This window comes from Mauremys reevesii, linkage group 15 (genome assembly GCF_016161935.1).
Source record: "Mauremys reevesii isolate NIE-2019 linkage group 15, ASM1616193v1, whole genome shotgun sequence".
Classification (NCBI taxonomy): domain Eukaryota; kingdom Metazoa; phylum Chordata; order Testudines; family Geoemydidae; genus Mauremys; species Mauremys reevesii.
Window position 1 is genome coordinate 19,248,577 of NC_052637.1, and position 18,714 is coordinate 19,267,290.

General features: G+C 44.1%; 1 protein-coding gene across 1 annotated transcript in view; it reads left to right on the forward strand.

Moving 5' to 3' along the window:
* The window catches only part of GLP2R (glucagon like peptide 2 receptor), a 135,418-nt gene that overhangs the window by 112,802 nt on the left and 3,902 nt on the right, over positions 1–18,714 (forward strand). Inside the window, exons 11-12 of the mRNA XM_039501579.1 lie at positions 6,634–6,772; positions 16,789–16,830. Coding sequence (XP_039357513.1) covers positions 6,634–6,772; positions 16,789–16,830 — 181 coding nt within the window. The remainder of the gene's footprint in view (positions 1–6,633; positions 6,773–16,788; positions 16,831–18,714) is intronic.

Below are 18,714 nucleotides of genomic sequence, written 5' to 3' on the forward strand. Positions count from 1 at the left end.
CTTCATTTTGACATACGATTCAGACAGTCTTAAGGGGGAATACTAGGAGAAAGAACTCAAGAATATTCTAGAATCCTTATATACTGTAATTTTGCCAATGCCTTAGTACATAGGAATTTGCTACCCTTCATCTCATCCTATTTATCTAATGACCCATTTGTGACAAAACTCATGCTGACTCAGAATGCTGCCAGTGACCAACTTCCTAACCCCAGCTTCCTCGTCAAAGATGAGATCCTTTATTTCAAGGGCCATATCTATGTCATCACAAAGCCATGATTCTCCTTTAGCTGCCAACTTTGGCCACTTTAAAACACATAGACTAGTTTTTCTATATTTTTGTGGCCAAAAATGCAACCTTTCATCAAGTTATATATTAACTCCTGCAATATTTGCTCTTGAACAAAGACTTCCCCACCTCCCATCCCCACGTGAAACACCACAGGGACCTCATGCCAGCCCTTGTTATCCAGTGCCATAGATTTTATTATTGACCTACCCAGCTTAAAGATCAGTGGAACCATCTTAGTTATCACCTATCACCTTATTAAATATCCCACTTTATCCCATGTCCCATAGTTTCCCCTGCTTTGGGATAGCCTGGGTCATTTTTACTTGTGGCTTCAAACTCCATGGGTTACTATCTAGCATCATCACTGACCAGGCCCCACAATTTGTTCCCCATTTGTGTCAAGAACTTTTTAAATTGCTGAACATTGCGCTATATAATTCCTCTGCCTACTATCCTAAGACCTATGGGCAGATCAAACAGGTTAACCAAATAATTGAACAATATCTTCATTGTTTCATCAGTTATCACCAGGACTACTGGGAGTCACTCCTTCTTTTTGCCAAATTTGCCTATAACAATTCTATGTCTCAACCTTTGCAGCCCCTTCTACACTAACTATGTCTTCCATCTGCATTTCCATCCATCCTTATGAAGGGTGTTTTATGTCCCCACACCCACTGACCTAGTCCAGCATTTGTACCATCTTCAAGAGGAACTGAGAAAACATCTCAACTAAGCCAAAAGTGCCTACAAATATTGCATAGACTGACACTGTAGGGAAGCTCTTCATTTCATCATTGCTGACTGGGTATGGTTGTCATCATGAAACTTCACCTCCATTCATCCCTCACATAAACTAGATCATGAACACCTGGGTCCAGCAAATCATCCAGCAAATCAGCTCTGTCATGGTCAAACTGTTTCATCCTAGCTCAATGAGAGTACATCTTGTCTTCTGCATTTTGCTGTTAAAGTCATAAACTGACAATCCCTTTCCTGGATGAGTCAAGCCTACACCTTCACTACTTATCATCCACGGCCATGACAAAATGTATGTACAAAGGATCCTTGACTCTAGATAGTCTGGGGAAAAATGAGGTACCTTGTGGATTTTGAGGATTATGGGCTAGTTAACCAGTCACAGGAACCCACCAGTCTTATCCATACCCCTGATAAAATTAGAGAATTTCATCAACCCTACCCTGCCAAGTCCAGACCCAAGATGCCTGGAAGGCATCCTTAAGGGAAGTGTAAATGCAGCCTGTGGAAAGGTTATAACTGAATTAGGATAACTTGCCTCCTATTGGTCTTGGTTCACCAGAGGCCTCCCTCACCTCGTCATCAAATGCTAGTCAATGTTAGCTCAATGCAATGGCTGCCTGGCTCCTTATTCACTAGGTGTTCTCAAAATAAAGCCTGACACTGCTTCAGCTGAACCTGAGTCTGTTGTGAGTGTTGCCTTGTTCCATGATAGAGACCACAGCACAGGAGCAGCTCTGAATTTTTGTTAAAAACAACAACAACAACAAAACCCCCAAAAACCTAGAAACTATTTTTGGATCAATCAAGGGACCTTCAAATTTTGGCTCCCTACTAACCATCCCTCTTGTCTCCACATACACACTCTCCCTTCCCACACACACAATTCAGTTTGCCCTTCCCTTTCATGGACCAACTAATAGTTCTCTCCACACACCAAACATCAATTCATTTTGCTCTATCTTGCTTCCTACACACACACCATTAATTCATTCCCCCTACCATTTTGCAGAGCCCCACAATTGATTCTGCTGCCCTGTCCCATTGTGTGCCTGGGACCTCTTCATCACCTTTTCCAAGGTCTAGTGATAGCACTCGACTCCCTTATCCAGGTTGGGGGGCAGGCAACTCCAGACAGAGTTGCAGAATGACAGGGAGCTGTTGTTCCCAATTTTCCCCTGAGCACATGAGGTAGGAGGATTTCTCGAGTGCTCCAACCTATATTTGCAGACGGGAAGGAATGCCAGATGGTCCTTCAGCACATGAAGCATTTATGACTGTTTGTCTTTTCCTAGGAGGTGGGGGAATAGGGAAGGACAGTAAAACAAATGGGGGGTTCCCTGCAGATCCAGAGGAGGAGCTGAAGAACCCCTATAAAGTTGGCAATTCTCTGCTGCAAGACATGGAAAGGTTATTAGCAAACATGAATCTGTTGTGGGCACTTGTGTACACTAGTACATGTGTATTCCACAACCACAGGGTCTAAATAGTCTCATACTTATCCTCAAGGAGCCATATCTGTGCCATTCTCTTATCAAGCTTTAGTCTTGAACAATGAACTTTTATGATCAGTAATGCACATTGGAAAACATAATCCCAACTAAACAGATAAAATGATGGTGTCTAAACTAGCTGTTACCACTCAAGAAAGAGATCTTGGAGTCATTGTGGATAGTTCTCTGAAAACATCCACTCAATGTGCAGCAGCCATCAAAAAGGCAAACAGAATATTGGGAATCATTAAGAAAGGGATTGATAATAAATCAGAAAATATCGTATTGCCTCTGTATAAATCCATGCTACACACACATCTTGAATACTGCATGCAGATGTGATTGGCCCAGCTCAAAAAAAAATATTGGAATTGAAAAAGGTTCAGAAAAGGGCAAAAAAATATTAGGGGTATGGAACAGCTTACATATGAGGAGAGATGAATAAGATTGGGACTTTGCAGCTTGGAAAAGGGACAACTAAGGGGGGATATGATAGAGGGCTATAAAATCATGATGGGTGTGGAGAAAGTGAATAAGGAAGTGTTATTTACTCGTTCTCATAATGCAGGTTTAAAACAAATAAAAGGAAGTATTTCTTCACACAATGCACACTCAACCTGTGAGGTTGTGAATGCCAAGACTATAAGAGGGTTTAAAAAGGAACTAGATATGTTCATGGATGATAGGTCCATCAATGGCTATTAAGCAGGATGGGCAGGGATGATGTCCCTAGGCTCTGTTTGCCAGAAGCTGGGAATGGGTGACAGGGAGTGGATCGCTTGATGATTACCTGTTCTGTTCATTCCCTCTGAAGCACCTGGCATTGGCCACTGCTGGAAGACAGGATACTGGGCTAGATGGACCTTTGGTCTGACCCAGTAAGGCTGTTCTTATGTTTTTATGGTAAATAATAAAATCATAGAATCATAGAATCTCAGGGTTGGAAGGGACCTCAGGAGGTCATCTAGTCCAACCCCCTGCTCAAAGTAGGACCAACCCCAACTAAATCATCCCATCCAGGGCTTTGTTAAGCCTGACCTTAAAGACCTCTAAGGAAGGAGATTCCACCACCTCCCTAGGTAACGCATTCCAGTTCCTCACCACCCTACTAGTGAAAAAGTTTTTCCTAATGTCCAACCTAAACCTCCCCCTCTGCAACTTGAGACCATTACTCCTTGTTCTGTCATCTTCTACCACTGAGAACAGTCTAGATCCATCCTCCTTGGAACCCCCTTTCAGGTAATTGAAAGCAGCTATCAAATCCCCCCTCATTCTTCTCTTCTGCAGGCTAAACAATCCCAGTTCCCTCAGCCTCTCCTCATAAGTCATGTGCTCCAGCCCCCTAATCATTTTTGTTGCCCTCCGCTGGACTCTCTCCAATTTATCCACATCCTTCTTGTAGTGTGGGGCCCAAAACTGGACACAGTACTCCAAATGAGGCCTCACCAGTGCTGAGTAGAGGGGAATGATCACATCCCTCGATCTGCTGGAAATGCCCCTACTTATACAACTCAAAATGCCATTAGCCTTCTTGGCAACAAGGGCACACTGCTGACTCATATTCAGCTTTTCGTCCACTGTAACCCCTAGGTCCTTTTCTGCAGAACTGCTGCCCAGCCATTCGGTCCCTAGTCTGTAGCAGTGCATGGGATTCTGCCGTTCTAAGTGCAGGACTCTGCACATGTCCTTGTTGAACCTCATCATATTTCTTTTGTCCCAATCCTCTAATTTGTCTAGGTCCCTCTGTATCCTATCCCTACCCTCCAGCGTATCAACCACTCCTCCCAGTTTAGTGTCATCTGCAAACTTGCTGAGGGTGCAGTCCACACCATCCTCCAGATCGTTAATGAAGATATTGAACAAAGGGCACTTCACTTGCTACCGGCTGCCAACTAGACATGGAACCATTTATCACTACCCGTTGAGCCCGACCATCTAGCCAGTTTTCTATCCACCTTATCATCCATTCATCCAGCCCATACTTCTTTAACTTGCTGGCAAGAATACTGTGGGAGACTGTATCAAAAGCTTTGCCAAAGTCTAGAAATAGCACATCCACTGCTTTCCCCTCATCCACAGAGCCGGTTATCTCATCATAGAAGGCAATTAGATTAGTCAGGCATGACTTGCCCTTGGTGAATCCATGCTGACTGTTCCTGATCACTTTCCCCTCCTTTAAGTGGTTCAAAATTGATTCCATGATTTTTCCAGGGACTGAGGTGAGACTGACTGGCATGTAGTTCCCTGGATCTTCCTTCTTCCCTTTTTTAAAGATGGGCACTACATTAGCTTTTTTCCAGTCATCCGGGACCTCCCCCGATCGCCATGATTTTTCAAAGATAATGGCCAATGGCTCTGCAATCTCATCGGCCAACTCCTTTAGCACCCTCGGATGCAGTGCATCCGGCCCCATGGATTTGTGCTCGTCCAGCTTTTCTAAATAGTCCCGAACTATTTCTTTCTCCACAGAGAGCTGGTCACCTCCTCCCCTTACCGTGCTGCAGAGTGCAGCTGTCTGGGAGCTGACCTTGTCTGTGAAGACAGAGGCAAAAAAAGCTAATTCCTCACACCCAGCCCAGAAAAGCCTGGGTCCAACCAAAAGCTCAGTCCAAATTTGTGGAGATTTCAAAGTGATACTGAGTCCAGTTTTATGTGCAGCTCCATATCCACTACCTTATATTGAGGATTTTTTTGCTACTCTTAGTGGTGGACAGTGTTTCAGTAAATTGGATTTTCTCAGTGCATACCTACAAATGGAGATTGATCTGGCATCTCACAAATATCTCACAATCAACACACATAAAGGCTTGCCTTTATTACAATAGGTGGCCTTTTGGAATCACATTGGCACCTGCCCTGTTCCAGAAATCCATGGATGAGATTCTAAAGGGACTGAAGGGAGTTCATCACTATGCGTGACATGCTCTCTCAAAGGAAAGGGATGGTACTACAGCCCCCCAGCCCTGTACCCTATCTCTGTCTCACACACATACACTTACTTTGTCTCTGTCTCACACACACACTGTGTGTCACACAGACACAAATACTCTCTTTCACACTCACCTCCCAACACATACTTGTATTATTGTTGTTGTTGTTGTTGTTACTTCTTGATACTTCCAGCAATGCACATATATTCTCTGTAATTTTATTCTTTCGAAGTGCTGTTATTTGAGTTTTTTGACTGGTCAATGCATTTCATTATTTTGATTTCTTTCTTATGCTTACATTTAATTCTTTTAGTAGTGAGTTCTAAAATGTCTCACCTTTCCTGGCTGAAGTAGTTATCTCTATGGTAACTTTATAAAAATATATATGATATCCAGGTTTTTTGTTTCTATTGGTGGCACACATCCGCACATTACCTCAATAATTTGGTGCACATAACAAAAGTCATTCAGCACATGGATGAAAAAATTAGAGGGGACATTGCTTAGCGCCTCTAGAAAGAGGCCAATATTTAGGTGTGTTTATAGTTAGGTGTACTGTTGTTAACTGCCGAACTGTAATAGTTTGATAATGTTGGCCTCTGTGGCCAGTTTGCTATCCCTAATTCCTCACTACAACCCAACCCCAAACCCTTCCTTTCACATCACTTTTCAAATAACATTCTTCTAATATAGGGGTTCACAAACTGGGGGTTGGGACCCCTCAGAGGGTCACCAGGTTATTACATGGGGGGTTGCGAGCTGTCAGCCTCCGCCCTAAACCTCGCTTTGCCTCCAGCATTTATAATGGTGTTAAATATATTAAAAAGTGTTTTTAATTTATAAAGGGGGTTGCACTCAGAGGGTCACCAGTACAAAAGTTTGAGAACCACTGCACTAATAGCTATTTGCCAGTTCCCTAAATCTAATCTCACCTCTGTCTCATTTGCTTTTGGTTTCTTTTTCCTGATCTATCTTTTGTTGTAGATACAGTTTCCCAGTACCTGCTATTTTCTCCTCCAGATCATTAGTGAAGTTCTTATATCAGCCCCAAACTGGAGCCCCGAGGGACCTTCTACTGTAGTTATTTCTCCATAGTTGGATATTCAGCTTCGCATCAAGGATGTTAAGAAATATAATATTCAAACACTTTATTTTTAAGATTGGCAAGATCTACTCTGGTGCTAATACCTTTACTGGGGATCCATGAGTTTATATTTACCTTCATCACTGATGAACAAGTTAAAGGATTGTCAAGACATATAAAACTCTTCACGCAATTAACAATGAGTTCCTTTCACGTAAGTACTCTGTTACAGTATCTTTCCTTAGAGCTAGGATTTTCCGATATAGACTAGATATCCTGGTTTTATTTATTATTATCCTTCAACATATATTGACTTAACATGATAGTGTTACACTGGATGGATCAAAAAATTCACAAAAACAATTTCAAATTGGCAGTTTCCTGAACAGACTAAAATGGGAAATTTGACCCTCTCGCCTGCATATGTCTCTTCTCAGCCAGTGAATCCTGCATTGCCTCACAATCAGTGCAGTCTTCAGAGGCGATTCTGAAGTGAATCCCCTTAAGAACATAAGAATGACCCTACTGGGTCAGACCAAGGGTCCATCTAGCCCAGTATCCTGTCTTCTGACAGTGGCCAGTGCCAGGTACCCCAGAGGGAATGAGCAGAACAGGTAATCATCTAGTGATCCATGCCCTGTCGCTCATTCCCGGCTTCTGGAAAACAAAGACTACGGACACCATTCCTGCCCATCCTGGCTAATAGCCATTGATGGACCTATCCTCCATGAGTTCTTTTTTTGAACGCTGTTATGGTCTTGGCCTTCACAACATCCTCTGGCATGGAGTTCCACAGGTTGATTGTGCATTGTGTGAAGAAATACTTCCTTTTATTTGTTTTAAACCTGCTGCCTATTCATTTCATTTGGTGACCCCTAGTTCTTGTGTTATGAGAAGTAGTAAACAACAACACTTCCTTATCTACTTTCTCTACACCAGTCATGATTTTATAAACCTCAATCATATTTCTCCTTCGCCATCTCTTTTCCAAGCTAAAAAGTCCTCGTCTTATTAATCTCTCCTCACACAGCAGCTGTTCCATACCAATAATAATTTTTGTTGCCCTTTTCTGAACCTTTTCCAATTCCAATATCTTTTTTGAGATGGGGCAACCACATATGCACACAGTATTCAAGATGTGGACATACCATAACTTTTAGTGGGAAGGAGTAGCTCAGTGGCTTGTGTATTGGCCTGCTAAACCCAGGGTTGTGAGTTTAACCCCTCAGGGGCCACTTAGAGATCTGGTCCTGTTAGTGAAGGCAGGGTCCCTTCCAGCTCTATGAGATAGGTATATCTCCATATATTATATAGAGGCAATATGATATTTTCTGTCCTATTATCTATCCCTTTCTTAATTATTCCCAGCATTCTGTTCACTTTTTTGACTGCCGCTGCACATTGAGTGGATGTTTTCAGAGAACTATCCATAATGACCCCAAGATCTTTCTTGAGTGGTAACAGCTAATTTAGATCCCATCATTTTATATGTATAGTTGGGATTATGCTTTCCAATGTGCATTACTTTGCATTTATCAACATTAAATTTCATCTGCCATTTTGTTGCCCAGTCACCCAGTTTTGTGAGATCCTTTTGTAGCTCTTCACAGTCTGCCTGGGTCTTAACTATCTTTAGTAATTTTGTATCATCTGCAAATTTTGCCACCTGACTGTTTACCCCCTTTTCCAGATCATGTATGAATATATTAAATAGGACTGGTCCCAGTACAGATCCCTTGGGGACACCAAAATTTACCTCTCTCCACTTTGAAAACTGACCATTTATAGTGACCCTTTGTTTCCTATCTTTTAACCAGTTACCAATCAATGCAAGCACCTTCCCTCTTATCCCATGGCAGGGATATTCCAAAAGGCCACACGTGCTGGAAGCCTGTTAGATTGCAAAGCAGGAACATCCTAATAAATATTCTCTAGACACATTTTCACTAAGAACCAGTCATTTGAGGGGCCTCCATTTTTGATGCCCAACCTGGAATACCTTAACAGCCCCTGTTTTTCATTTGTGTTGAGCATCTGCCTTCTGAAAATCAGACCCCTTCAAGTTGTCTCAAATTCACCCTGGAACTGATGTGCTTAAACTCACTAGTGCTTTTTGAAAAGTTAGGCCCTTAGATATACTTTCCAACTAGAGAACAATATCTATAACTTCCCAGTCTCAATTCATTCTGCCAAAACCAGCCTCAAAACCAAGGGGGAGGGCAGAACTGCCAGCCATGTTATTGCCAAGCAGGGCATTTTACTGGTAAGGGGACCAATTTCTATTGCTCCAGAGCACATCTGGCATTCTGTCACTATGAGATGGAACTTAAAGCAAGTGCAGAAGAATAGGAAGGGAAGAGAGAAAACTTTTAAAATGGTAGAAACGTTTAATTAGAGAACAGCAAGACTGCCCTCACCCTTCTTTCTATATAAAATTCCTCTTTCTTTCCTTCTTTCTAAGGTTTTAGAAATTTTCACTTCCCCTCCCCTTCAACTTCCAGCCATTGGATCTTGTACTCAGCATCCCAAAATTCAAGAACCTACTGTCCCTAAAGAGAAACACCTGTCTTCCTCCAAACAGCCCAGCCTTTCTTTCAGTCATATAGCTGCAAAGGTTAGCAAATTCACCCTGCATTGTGATGTAATCATGTAGAAATGACAGCCCCCAGAGCCCTGCATTCCAGGACCCATTACCACAGCACAACTTATCCCAGCATCTCCAGTTAATGTCGTCTAGGAGCCAGAGCTCATGAGCAAACTACATGATTAGACTGAGCGCTTTTGGCTGGCAGTGTATAGTACAGACTCATCATAATGCCAGAGTTGCTGATCGCAAACTCTGGAACATTCGGGTTCATTTATCATGCTTGAACAGAGCCAGCTTCTATAGACTGTATCTTTCTGAATGTTCAGTCCCTCCATCTCTAGTCAACTGCTGTACAATTCCAGCACAAACAGATATGGAAAAATATAATGATACGAAGGAGAGAAAAGGGCTGCTAGCATTACCTACGGGCAACACAGGCACCGACTTTCTCATTTCCTTGAGGGCGCTCAACCCAGGCCCCACCCCTACTCCACCTCTTTCCTCTAAGGCCTCCCCCTTTGGCCTCTGCTCTGACCCCGCGCTGCCTCTTCCCACGAGGTTTGCCAACTTTGTACTCGCACAAAACCGAACACCCTTGCCCCGCCCCCTGCCCTGCCCCTCCTCTGAGGCCCTATCCTGCCCTGCCCCTTCTCTGAGGCCCCACCCCGCTCACTCTATATCCCCCCCTCGTCGCTCACTCTCCCCAGCCTCCCTCTCACTGGCTCTTTTTCACCGGGCTGGCTCAGGGGGTTGGGATGTGGGAGGGGGTGAGGGCTCCATAGGGGGCTGCGGGCTCTGGGGTGGGACCAGAAATGAGGACTTCAGGGTGCAGGAGTTGAAGCAGTGGGTTGGGATGCAAGAGGAGGTGAGAGCTCCGGCTGGGAGCGCAGGCTCTGGGTGGGGCTGTTGATGGGGAGTTTGGGGTACAGGAGGGGGCTCCAGGCTGGGACAGAGGTGTTTGGTAGGTAGGAGGGGGATCTGACTGGGCCAGGGGTTTGGGGCATTGGGAATGTTTCCAGTGCCTTTTATAGCTTCTGCCATGTGGAAGGAAATCCATTGTTTCAAATAAAGCCCTCAGCACAGCTAATGGAAAATTAGAGGTAGCAAGATGGTGTTTGGAGTCACATGGGCAAGTCACATGTCCATGCATGACTTCTCTTAGTCATAGCAGGAAACCATTTCCTATCTCCAGACAGAACATTCACAGGACAGTCCATTCAGTGTAGATGGGCGTCTTCCATTGTGAGATAAATGTTCTTTTGATGAGCCACTTAACTTGAATAGTTCCTTCCCAATGTGCTGTCTAAACACCTTGTTGGTGTTTCCCAGAAGTAAACACATTAGAAATACAGGTATAGTTCAAATACTCATAACTTCAGATATGCAAATGATACATGCATACAAATAGCATAATCATATTCAGCGAATCATAACCTTTCCATAGATTGTACATTTTGTACAAGATTTGTTACAATTATATAACAGTGGTAGTAATGATCTACGTGGTCATAGTTTAATCAGATAATGTCACAAGATTTGTCCCATAATTTAGCATTTCCTTACTTTTGAGGGTTGCATTGGTTGCATGTTATGTTTAGGGAACCTTAAATTATTTTTAAATGACAAGATTGAAAAAAGTGAATAGTAAAAGAACATCTTTTCATCTAGGGGAACTTGCTAGGCGTCTGCAACTTAGCAGACATTTCGCTTTTTAAAAATAAAACAATTTTTCAAATAGCTAAAGGACTTAATCTGTATTTACTGCAATTGCTCTCTCTCTCTTGTTTTTATTTCTAATGAAAACATTACTTTGTAAAAGGATTAACGAATAGCATACAAACTAGAACCAATTCCATCTGTTTAGTCTCTAAAAATCCTAAGTAGTTTTAAACTGTTTCTAAACTGCTTTGTTAAGGAAAAACAATTACCTCTGGGATGTGAGATGGAAGTTTTAACAAACAATTGAAAAGAGCACAAAATTAAATATGAAAAAGTCAACTCTGCTGTAGCTATGACAGTACTAGCAGCATCTCTGCTTTAGAGAGTGGGGAGATCCAATCATCTCAGCTTAGTGTTATACAACATGAATTGTTACCCACAGGAAAAAACTACTGGTTCATGATGGCTTAAAAACAGACACAGTCTGTTATTTACATCAAAAGTGAACAATACTGAGACCACACATGCAAATATCTGCTTCCCAATAGGGTCATCAGAAACCAATAAGTATTCCTTCTGAACGTCTAACTTCATCTCCCCCATATAATGTGACTTTTAAAGAGACCACTACTCAGAAACTCATGGCCATAGTAGAGAGATTTCTAGCTATATAGCATCATGGGGCTAGAAGGGACCACAAGCTCATGGAATCTAACCTCCAAATGTTAATATTATCCACTGAGAAAAATAACTGATATTGCAACACTAAAGGTGAGAAATTGAGCATAAAAAAATCATCAAATGTGGAGTGAACAGTAAACGTGACAGTCAATTAATTCTGTCTACTTTTGCATACATGCAAATATATTGTGCCAGATCCTCAACCGGGGTACATTCGCATAGCTCTGTTAACTTCAGGGAGCTACGGTGATTGATACCAGCTGAGGATCAAGCCCACTGCCTCTTTCTTTATATCAATATATGTGGAGGATTTGTAGTGCTGCCATGTGCCACTGCACACACAGCTCCCTGAGCAGCAACAGCTTTTCCAGCAGGAGATGGGCTTTTTAAAGAGGGTGCTTGGACATTCAGAAGGACTGACAGGGAAATAGTGGTACCTCTATGCTAGCAGCAGATGCTTTTTCAGCTTAGCAGTGGCCCTTTAAAATGGGCCTTATAGGGCTCCTGGGGCCATCAGCTGACACTATATGCCTCGCTCCCCTAGTAGCACTGACTTCTCCAGCAAGAGAAGAGCCCTTTAAGAAGAGTTCTCAGAAGAGTTCTGTTGTGGCCAGCACAGAGTCCTCCCTCTCTCCTCAGTGTCTGGGGCATTCTCATTAGGGGAGATAAATTCTTTAAGAAGGACTCGTGTAATTAGATTTATATGGGAGATTGGTTGTAGAATTGTGCCCTGATGTAATACAGAGTAAAGAAGATTGTGGTATTGATGATGGAAGAAGGGAAGATAGACTGTGTGAGGTTGTGGCAAAAGAGGAGAGTTGGGGTGTAATAAGATAAGGGGAAGAATTTAGTTATTTATTTAAGGTGTTTGGGTGAAAGAACCATAGGAAGCTAAATTGCACAGATTATATCAAAAGTCTCTGCAGCTTAAATGAAGAATCTTAATGACAGATACTATCCACAGGAAAAGACATGATTGTTCACGTGCCCAATTGAGAATAAGGGTTTCTGGAATATATTTGAAGATAAGGAGGGATAGCACAGGCACAGGTTGGGCATAAGTCTATGTGAACTTATGCATTCCAGGTTGATTTTATGAACTTTTTTAAGTGTATGTTTATACACTTACTGACATCATTCCCTGTGTCCTTGCATCATAATTTTTGTGTTAAGGTGAAGGGTCTGGCACTTGATGTGTGACCCTGAATGGAATAGAGAGACAAGGTGGGTGAGGACCAGCTTCTGGTCAGATATGAAGAAGAACTTTTTGTACCTTGAAAGTTGGTCTCTTTCACCAACAGAAGTAGGTCCAGTAAAGATATTACCTCACCTATCTTATATAAAAATATATCAACTATAAATAAGACAGAAAATACCATATTGCCTCTATATAAATCCATGGTACGCCCACCCACATCTTGAATACTGCATGCAGATCTGTTCATCCCATCTCAAAAAATATATATTGGAATTGGAAAAGGTACAGAAAAGGGTAACAAAAAATATTAGGGGTATGGAACAGCTTCTGAATAAGGAGAGATAAATAAGACTGAGACTTTTCGGCTTGGAAAAGAGACGACTAATGGGGGATATGATAGAGGTCTATAAAATCATGACTAGTGTGGAGAAAGTAAATAAGGAAGTGTTATTTACTCCTTCTCATAACACAAGAACTAGGGGTCACCAAATGATATTAATAGGCAGCAGGTTTAAAACAAATAAAAGGAAGTATGCACAGTCAACCCGTGGAACTCTTTGCCAGAGGATATTGTGAAGGCCAAGAGTATAACAGTGTTCAAAAAGGAACTAGATATGTTTATGGACAATAAGCCAATCAATGGCTATCAGCCAGGATGGGTGGGAGTGGTGACCCTAGCCTCTGTTTTCCAGAAGCTGGGAACGGGCAATGGGGAATGGATCGCTTGCTGATTACCTGTTCTGTTCATTCCCTCTGAAGCACCTGGCATTGGCCACTGTTGGAAGACAGGATACTGGGCTAGATGGACATTTACTCTGACCCAGTTTGGCTGTTCTTATGTTCTTATATTCTTACCTTTTTTCTCTAATATCCTGGGACCAGCATGGCTACAGCAAGGGTGCAAACCTGAATGGAACAGTCATTAAGAACGAATAACATCTGAAATAGCCATTCCCTACCAGAACAAGGCAGAGCCATAAAGAGTTGTTAACCTGTTCAAATGGAAGCATCCTAGGACAGAGAGTTAGCTGCCACCCAGGAAAATCAGTTCTTCCAGCTGGGCTTGTAACTAAACAACAGATCAGCATTGGCTGTCTTTCTAAAAGCTCTGCTCTAGGAATTATTTTTGGGAAGTTCTCTGGTTTGTATTTTACAGGAGGTCGGACTAGATGATCACAGTGATCCCTTTTGGCCTTGGAATATATGAAACTATGAACTTGACAAGGGACTTGAAGCCACTGAAGACAGTCACCTGACAATAGGAGTTGGAACCTATAAAAGGAAGGCTCTCTCACTGGCCATTTTAGTCTGTCTACATTCCGAGCGAGGGGTGTGATTCCCAGCTTACACAGACATACTCACGCTAGCTCTAATCAAGACTTAAAAATAGTAGAGTAGCCATGGTTGTCAGGCAATGCCTCCAACAGTCAGACCTAGTGGTTAGAGTGAGGTCACAACTAGTCATAGGGTTGAGCCTGGGCCAAGGGTGGTGCTACAGTCCAGATCTGGGGACAAGCCAGGGTAAAAATGAAGATCAGAATCCATAGATAAACCAGAACTGGAAGTGTCAGCACAGTCCAGGTGAAGGCCAGAGGTTGAGGCCATAGGGTCGGCTTCCCAGGACAAGCCAAGTGAATATTGAAGCCAGAGTCCAGATACAGGCCAGAGGTCAAAGCCAGGTAGTCAGAGTCTGAGGGTCTGGGGAGGATCAGGAGGTGGAGGCAAGGCTGGAGCGGGTCAGTGGCAGGGCTGGAGTGAGGCTAGAGTAGGACAAAGACAAGACTGGGACAGGGCTCAAGCAAGGCTGGGGCAGGATTGCCAACTTTCTAATTGCACAAAACCAAACACCCCTGCACCGCCCCTTCTCCGAGGCCTCACTCCTGCTCGCGCCATCCCACTATCACACACTTTAACCAGGCTGTGGCAGGGGGTTGGAGTGTTGGAGAGGGATGAGGGCTCTGGCTGGGGGTGCAGGCTTTGGGGTGGGGCTGGGGATGCAGGGTTTGAGGTACAGGAGGGGTTCCAGGCTGAGGCAGGGGTTTTGGGTGCAGGAGGCTGGGGCATGGGGCTGGGGTGTTTGCAGGGGTGCGGGCTCCAGGAGGGAGTTTGGGTGTGGGAGGGGACTCCGGGCTAGGGCAGGGAGTTGGGGTGTGAGAGAGGGTTTGGGGTGTGGGGTCCCGACAGTGCTTTCTGTGGCTTTCCGGCCAATGGGAGCTGTGGAGCCGGCCCTTGGGGCAGGGCACAGAGCCTCCCTGGCCGCCCGTGCAGTCTAAGGACTGAAGGGACCTGGCAGCCGCTTCCAGGAGCCACACGGCTCCAGGGAAGGCAGAGAGCCTGCCTTAGCCCCAGGCCCCTGCTGTGCCACTGACCGGACTTTTAACAGCCCAGTCAGTGGTACCAACCGGAGCCACCAGAGTCCCTTTTCGACCGGGCGTTCTGTTTGAAAACCGGATGTCTGGAAGCCCTAGGCAAAAACAGGAGCAAGTTGGGAATCTGATGCACTGTGAGGCAGCAGGAAGGTTCCTGGATGGGCAGTGCTGTTGAACAGACTGATCTGCAGCTCTGGTGGTGTTGTGGAAGTACCTGACCCTGGGGGTCACCTGACTGAGGCTCTGCTCAGGGATAGGCTGTTGTTGATTGCCTGAGGGCTGAGTCACCACAGGCTCCATTGGACTGGTAAGTCAGTGCAGCTGGATGAGCAGCCTTGGTTTGATGGAAGTTTGCTTCACAGCGTTAGCAAAGGCAGTGGCAAGCGGTGGCATGGGCTAGCTTCCCTCTGGACCCCATGGATATGTGCTCAGGGTGGCTAGCCCATCCCACTGCTCGCCGCTGTCTCTCATACCACAGCTGCACTGTTATTTTGGCATGCTAGGTCAATGTGATCCAGCACCAGTCTGTCTATGTGAGCTGGGAATCACACTCCTAGCTCACAGTGGAGACAACCTTACACAGAGAAGAAACTAGAAGCAGAAGGCGGTCAGATTGGGCAGGAGGAGAAGAAAGAGAAGAGGGTGATGGGACTCTGAAAGGAAACTGACTAAAACCAAAAAGACTCTCTCGGATTGGTGAGAACACAGGAGGGAGGATTCCGCATGCATGTTTTTGTTACTTTCCATAGATTTTTCTCTCTCTTGTACTCTGTCTGTGAGTTGAGTATGATTTAGAAATTCCTTTGGAAAGTTTTTTGTGTCCCTTGCTTTCGCTGTCATATAGCCTGTGAAGGAGGAAACAGTAATCCAGGGGATCCAATGCTTTGGTGGAACTCTAGGAATGTGCAAGAATTACTGGGGAGGCTTGGAAGAGCTGGCACTACTTTCAGGGCCTATTACATTGGAATAGAGACCCATTTCTTACAAGGGGTGTTAGACAGAGGATCTGTACCTCGAGAGTGCCTACACTGCCAGAGCCAACGCCAAGACTCTGCTCAGACCCACAAAGTCAATTGCACATGGGATCCAGTGGGTGGATTCAAACACTGCAGCCTATTGAGCATCCACTAGGAAGAGTTCATCCAGCCTTGTAATAATCATTAGAGATCACATCACTGCTAGGCATTTTAAAGTTGGTGAAATCCCTTGGGACTAAAGAGGAAGCTTCAAGGCTATAGGTGTAATAGCAAAGCAAGCCAGAGCTTCCTTCCATGTCCAGTTTCTGAGGAAGACTTCTTTCCATCAAAGATATCCTGGATATCATGGCATTGTCCAAGGTCTTTTGAACTAATAAGATACTATGAACTCCTCAGAATGGTACCCACTGCACTAGAAGTAGTGTGCAGAAGATACTACATTGACATTTGTACAGGAGGCTCAACTGCTGATGATCTCCATTCATGAGTGTTGGCAACAAAATAGCATCAAGTATGTCAAGTACAAATCTTTTCCACACTTATTAGAAGGTTTACCACTTAACCAATTCCGTTGGTCATATTAGCAATCCTTTAAAACAAACCTATTGTATATGAGAAAATTATTTAAGGAAAGAAGATTTATGGTTCTGGGATTAGTATTATGAAGATTTTAATAGTAATTTCACCCTTAAATTAAGACTATAGGAATCAGTGTCTCCTCCATAATCTAATTTTCTTCTCATTTTCTTTCTCTTATAGGGTTTCCTTGTAGCAATTTTATACTGCTTTGTTAACGGAGAGGTAAGGCACCGCAACATGTATTACTAGTTGATTTCTGTAGAATTTTCAAGGCAATGAACAGAATGACAATAAAACAATACCGTATTGACCACTGAGATTTGCATAAGTGCATTCTCCTAAATAGGCAGTAACCTCTTTTTATCAGGGGAGACAGTAGCCAGATTCAGCCCTCACTATGGTAAATGTAAATGCAGAGTAACTCTACTGAAACTAGTGGAGTTGTTCTAGATCAGTGTTTTCAACCAGAGGTGTGCGTACCCCGGGGGTACACAGAAGTATTCCAGAGGTACATCAACTTATCTAGATATTTGCCTAGTTTTACAACAGGCTACATAAAAAAAGCACTAGTGAAGTCAGTACAAAATAAAATTTCATGTGGACAATGACTTGTTTATACCGCTCTTTATACCATACACTGAAATGTAAGTACAATATTTATTTTCCAATTGATTTATTTTATAATGATATGGAGAAAGTGAGTAATTTTTCAGTACTAGTGTGCTATCACACTTCTGTATTTTTATATCTGATTTTTTAAGCAAGTAGTTTTAAGTGAGGTGAAACTTGGGTACTCAAGACAAATCAGACTCCTGAAAGGGAAACAGTAGTCTGGAAAGGTTGAGAGACACTGCTCTAGATTTACACTGGAGTAACTAAGGCCTTGGCTATACTTGAGAGTTACAGCGCAATAAAGCCACCCACAGCGCTGTAACTCACTCCCCGTCCACACTGGCAAGGCACATACAGAGCTGTATCTCCGTGGCTACAGCGCTGCAGGTACTCCACCTCCCCGAGAGGATTAACAGCTGGTGCGGAGTGGCTGAGACGCTGATGCTCCAGTGACTGACCTCCGGAAACTCCCCATAATCCTTTAAGTGAAGGTTCCTCTCCTTGTTTTGTTGTGATGCCTCTCTTTGTTTTGTTGTGAACTCTGGGCTCCAGGAGCTGCTTATCAAAAAAACAAACACAGCTACTGTTTGCTGTGAATGAGCAGAGGCAGGCGGGGGTGGGGCTCCTTTGGAACACTCACAGCTAATGTTTGCTTGAAGAGAGAGGCGGCGCTGTGGGGAGGGGAAGGGTCCGTTTTGGAGAGGGCTGCTTATCTGGTCTGTGAAAAAAAAAAAACAGCTGCTGTTTGCTTTCAGTGAGTGCAAGAGGGGTGAAGGAGGGAGCGGGGTCGGAACTTGCAAGGCAGGGAGCTGACACAGTATCGGCTCCAAAAATCCACTCTCTCTCCCCCCACACTCCCTGTCACACTCCACCCCATCCCTTTTGAAAAGCATGTTGCAGCCACTTGAACGCTGGGATAGCTGCCCATAATGCACCGCTCCCACTGCCACTGCAAATGCTGCAGCTGTGGCCATGACAGTGCGCTGGTAGCTGTCAGTGTGGCCAGACAGCGCTTTCCCTACTCAGCTGTATGAAGGCAGGTTTAACTCCCAGCACTGTACAGCTGCAAGTGTAGCCATACCCTAAGACCAGTATCTGACCCACAGTCATAATGAACTGGAACCCCAGAGACCTGGGTATTACCAGATTTGCCCATTACCTTGGGGTATGCTCATTTATTTGGGTTACTCTTCGGGCGGGAGTGGGGGTTCTGTAATTCTATCAATGTACTGCTTGTGTCACTTGTGTTTTCATATGGAGCTCTACTTAGCCCTTCTGCAAGTCCCCTCCCAGTGGAGCTATCCTGCAGGACCTAGGTTCCCTAGGGCTGGGTTTCTCCAGCCCCAGGACTGGCTGAACACACCCACACATAATTAACAGAGCAAGTCTGAGCGGACAGGGTCAGTTAGCACTGTCAAGCTGACCCCTTATTTGTCCTTGGACTCACTAGGCTGAAGGAAGCAGCACTTTCAAGCTACTTCCCCTTATATGCCC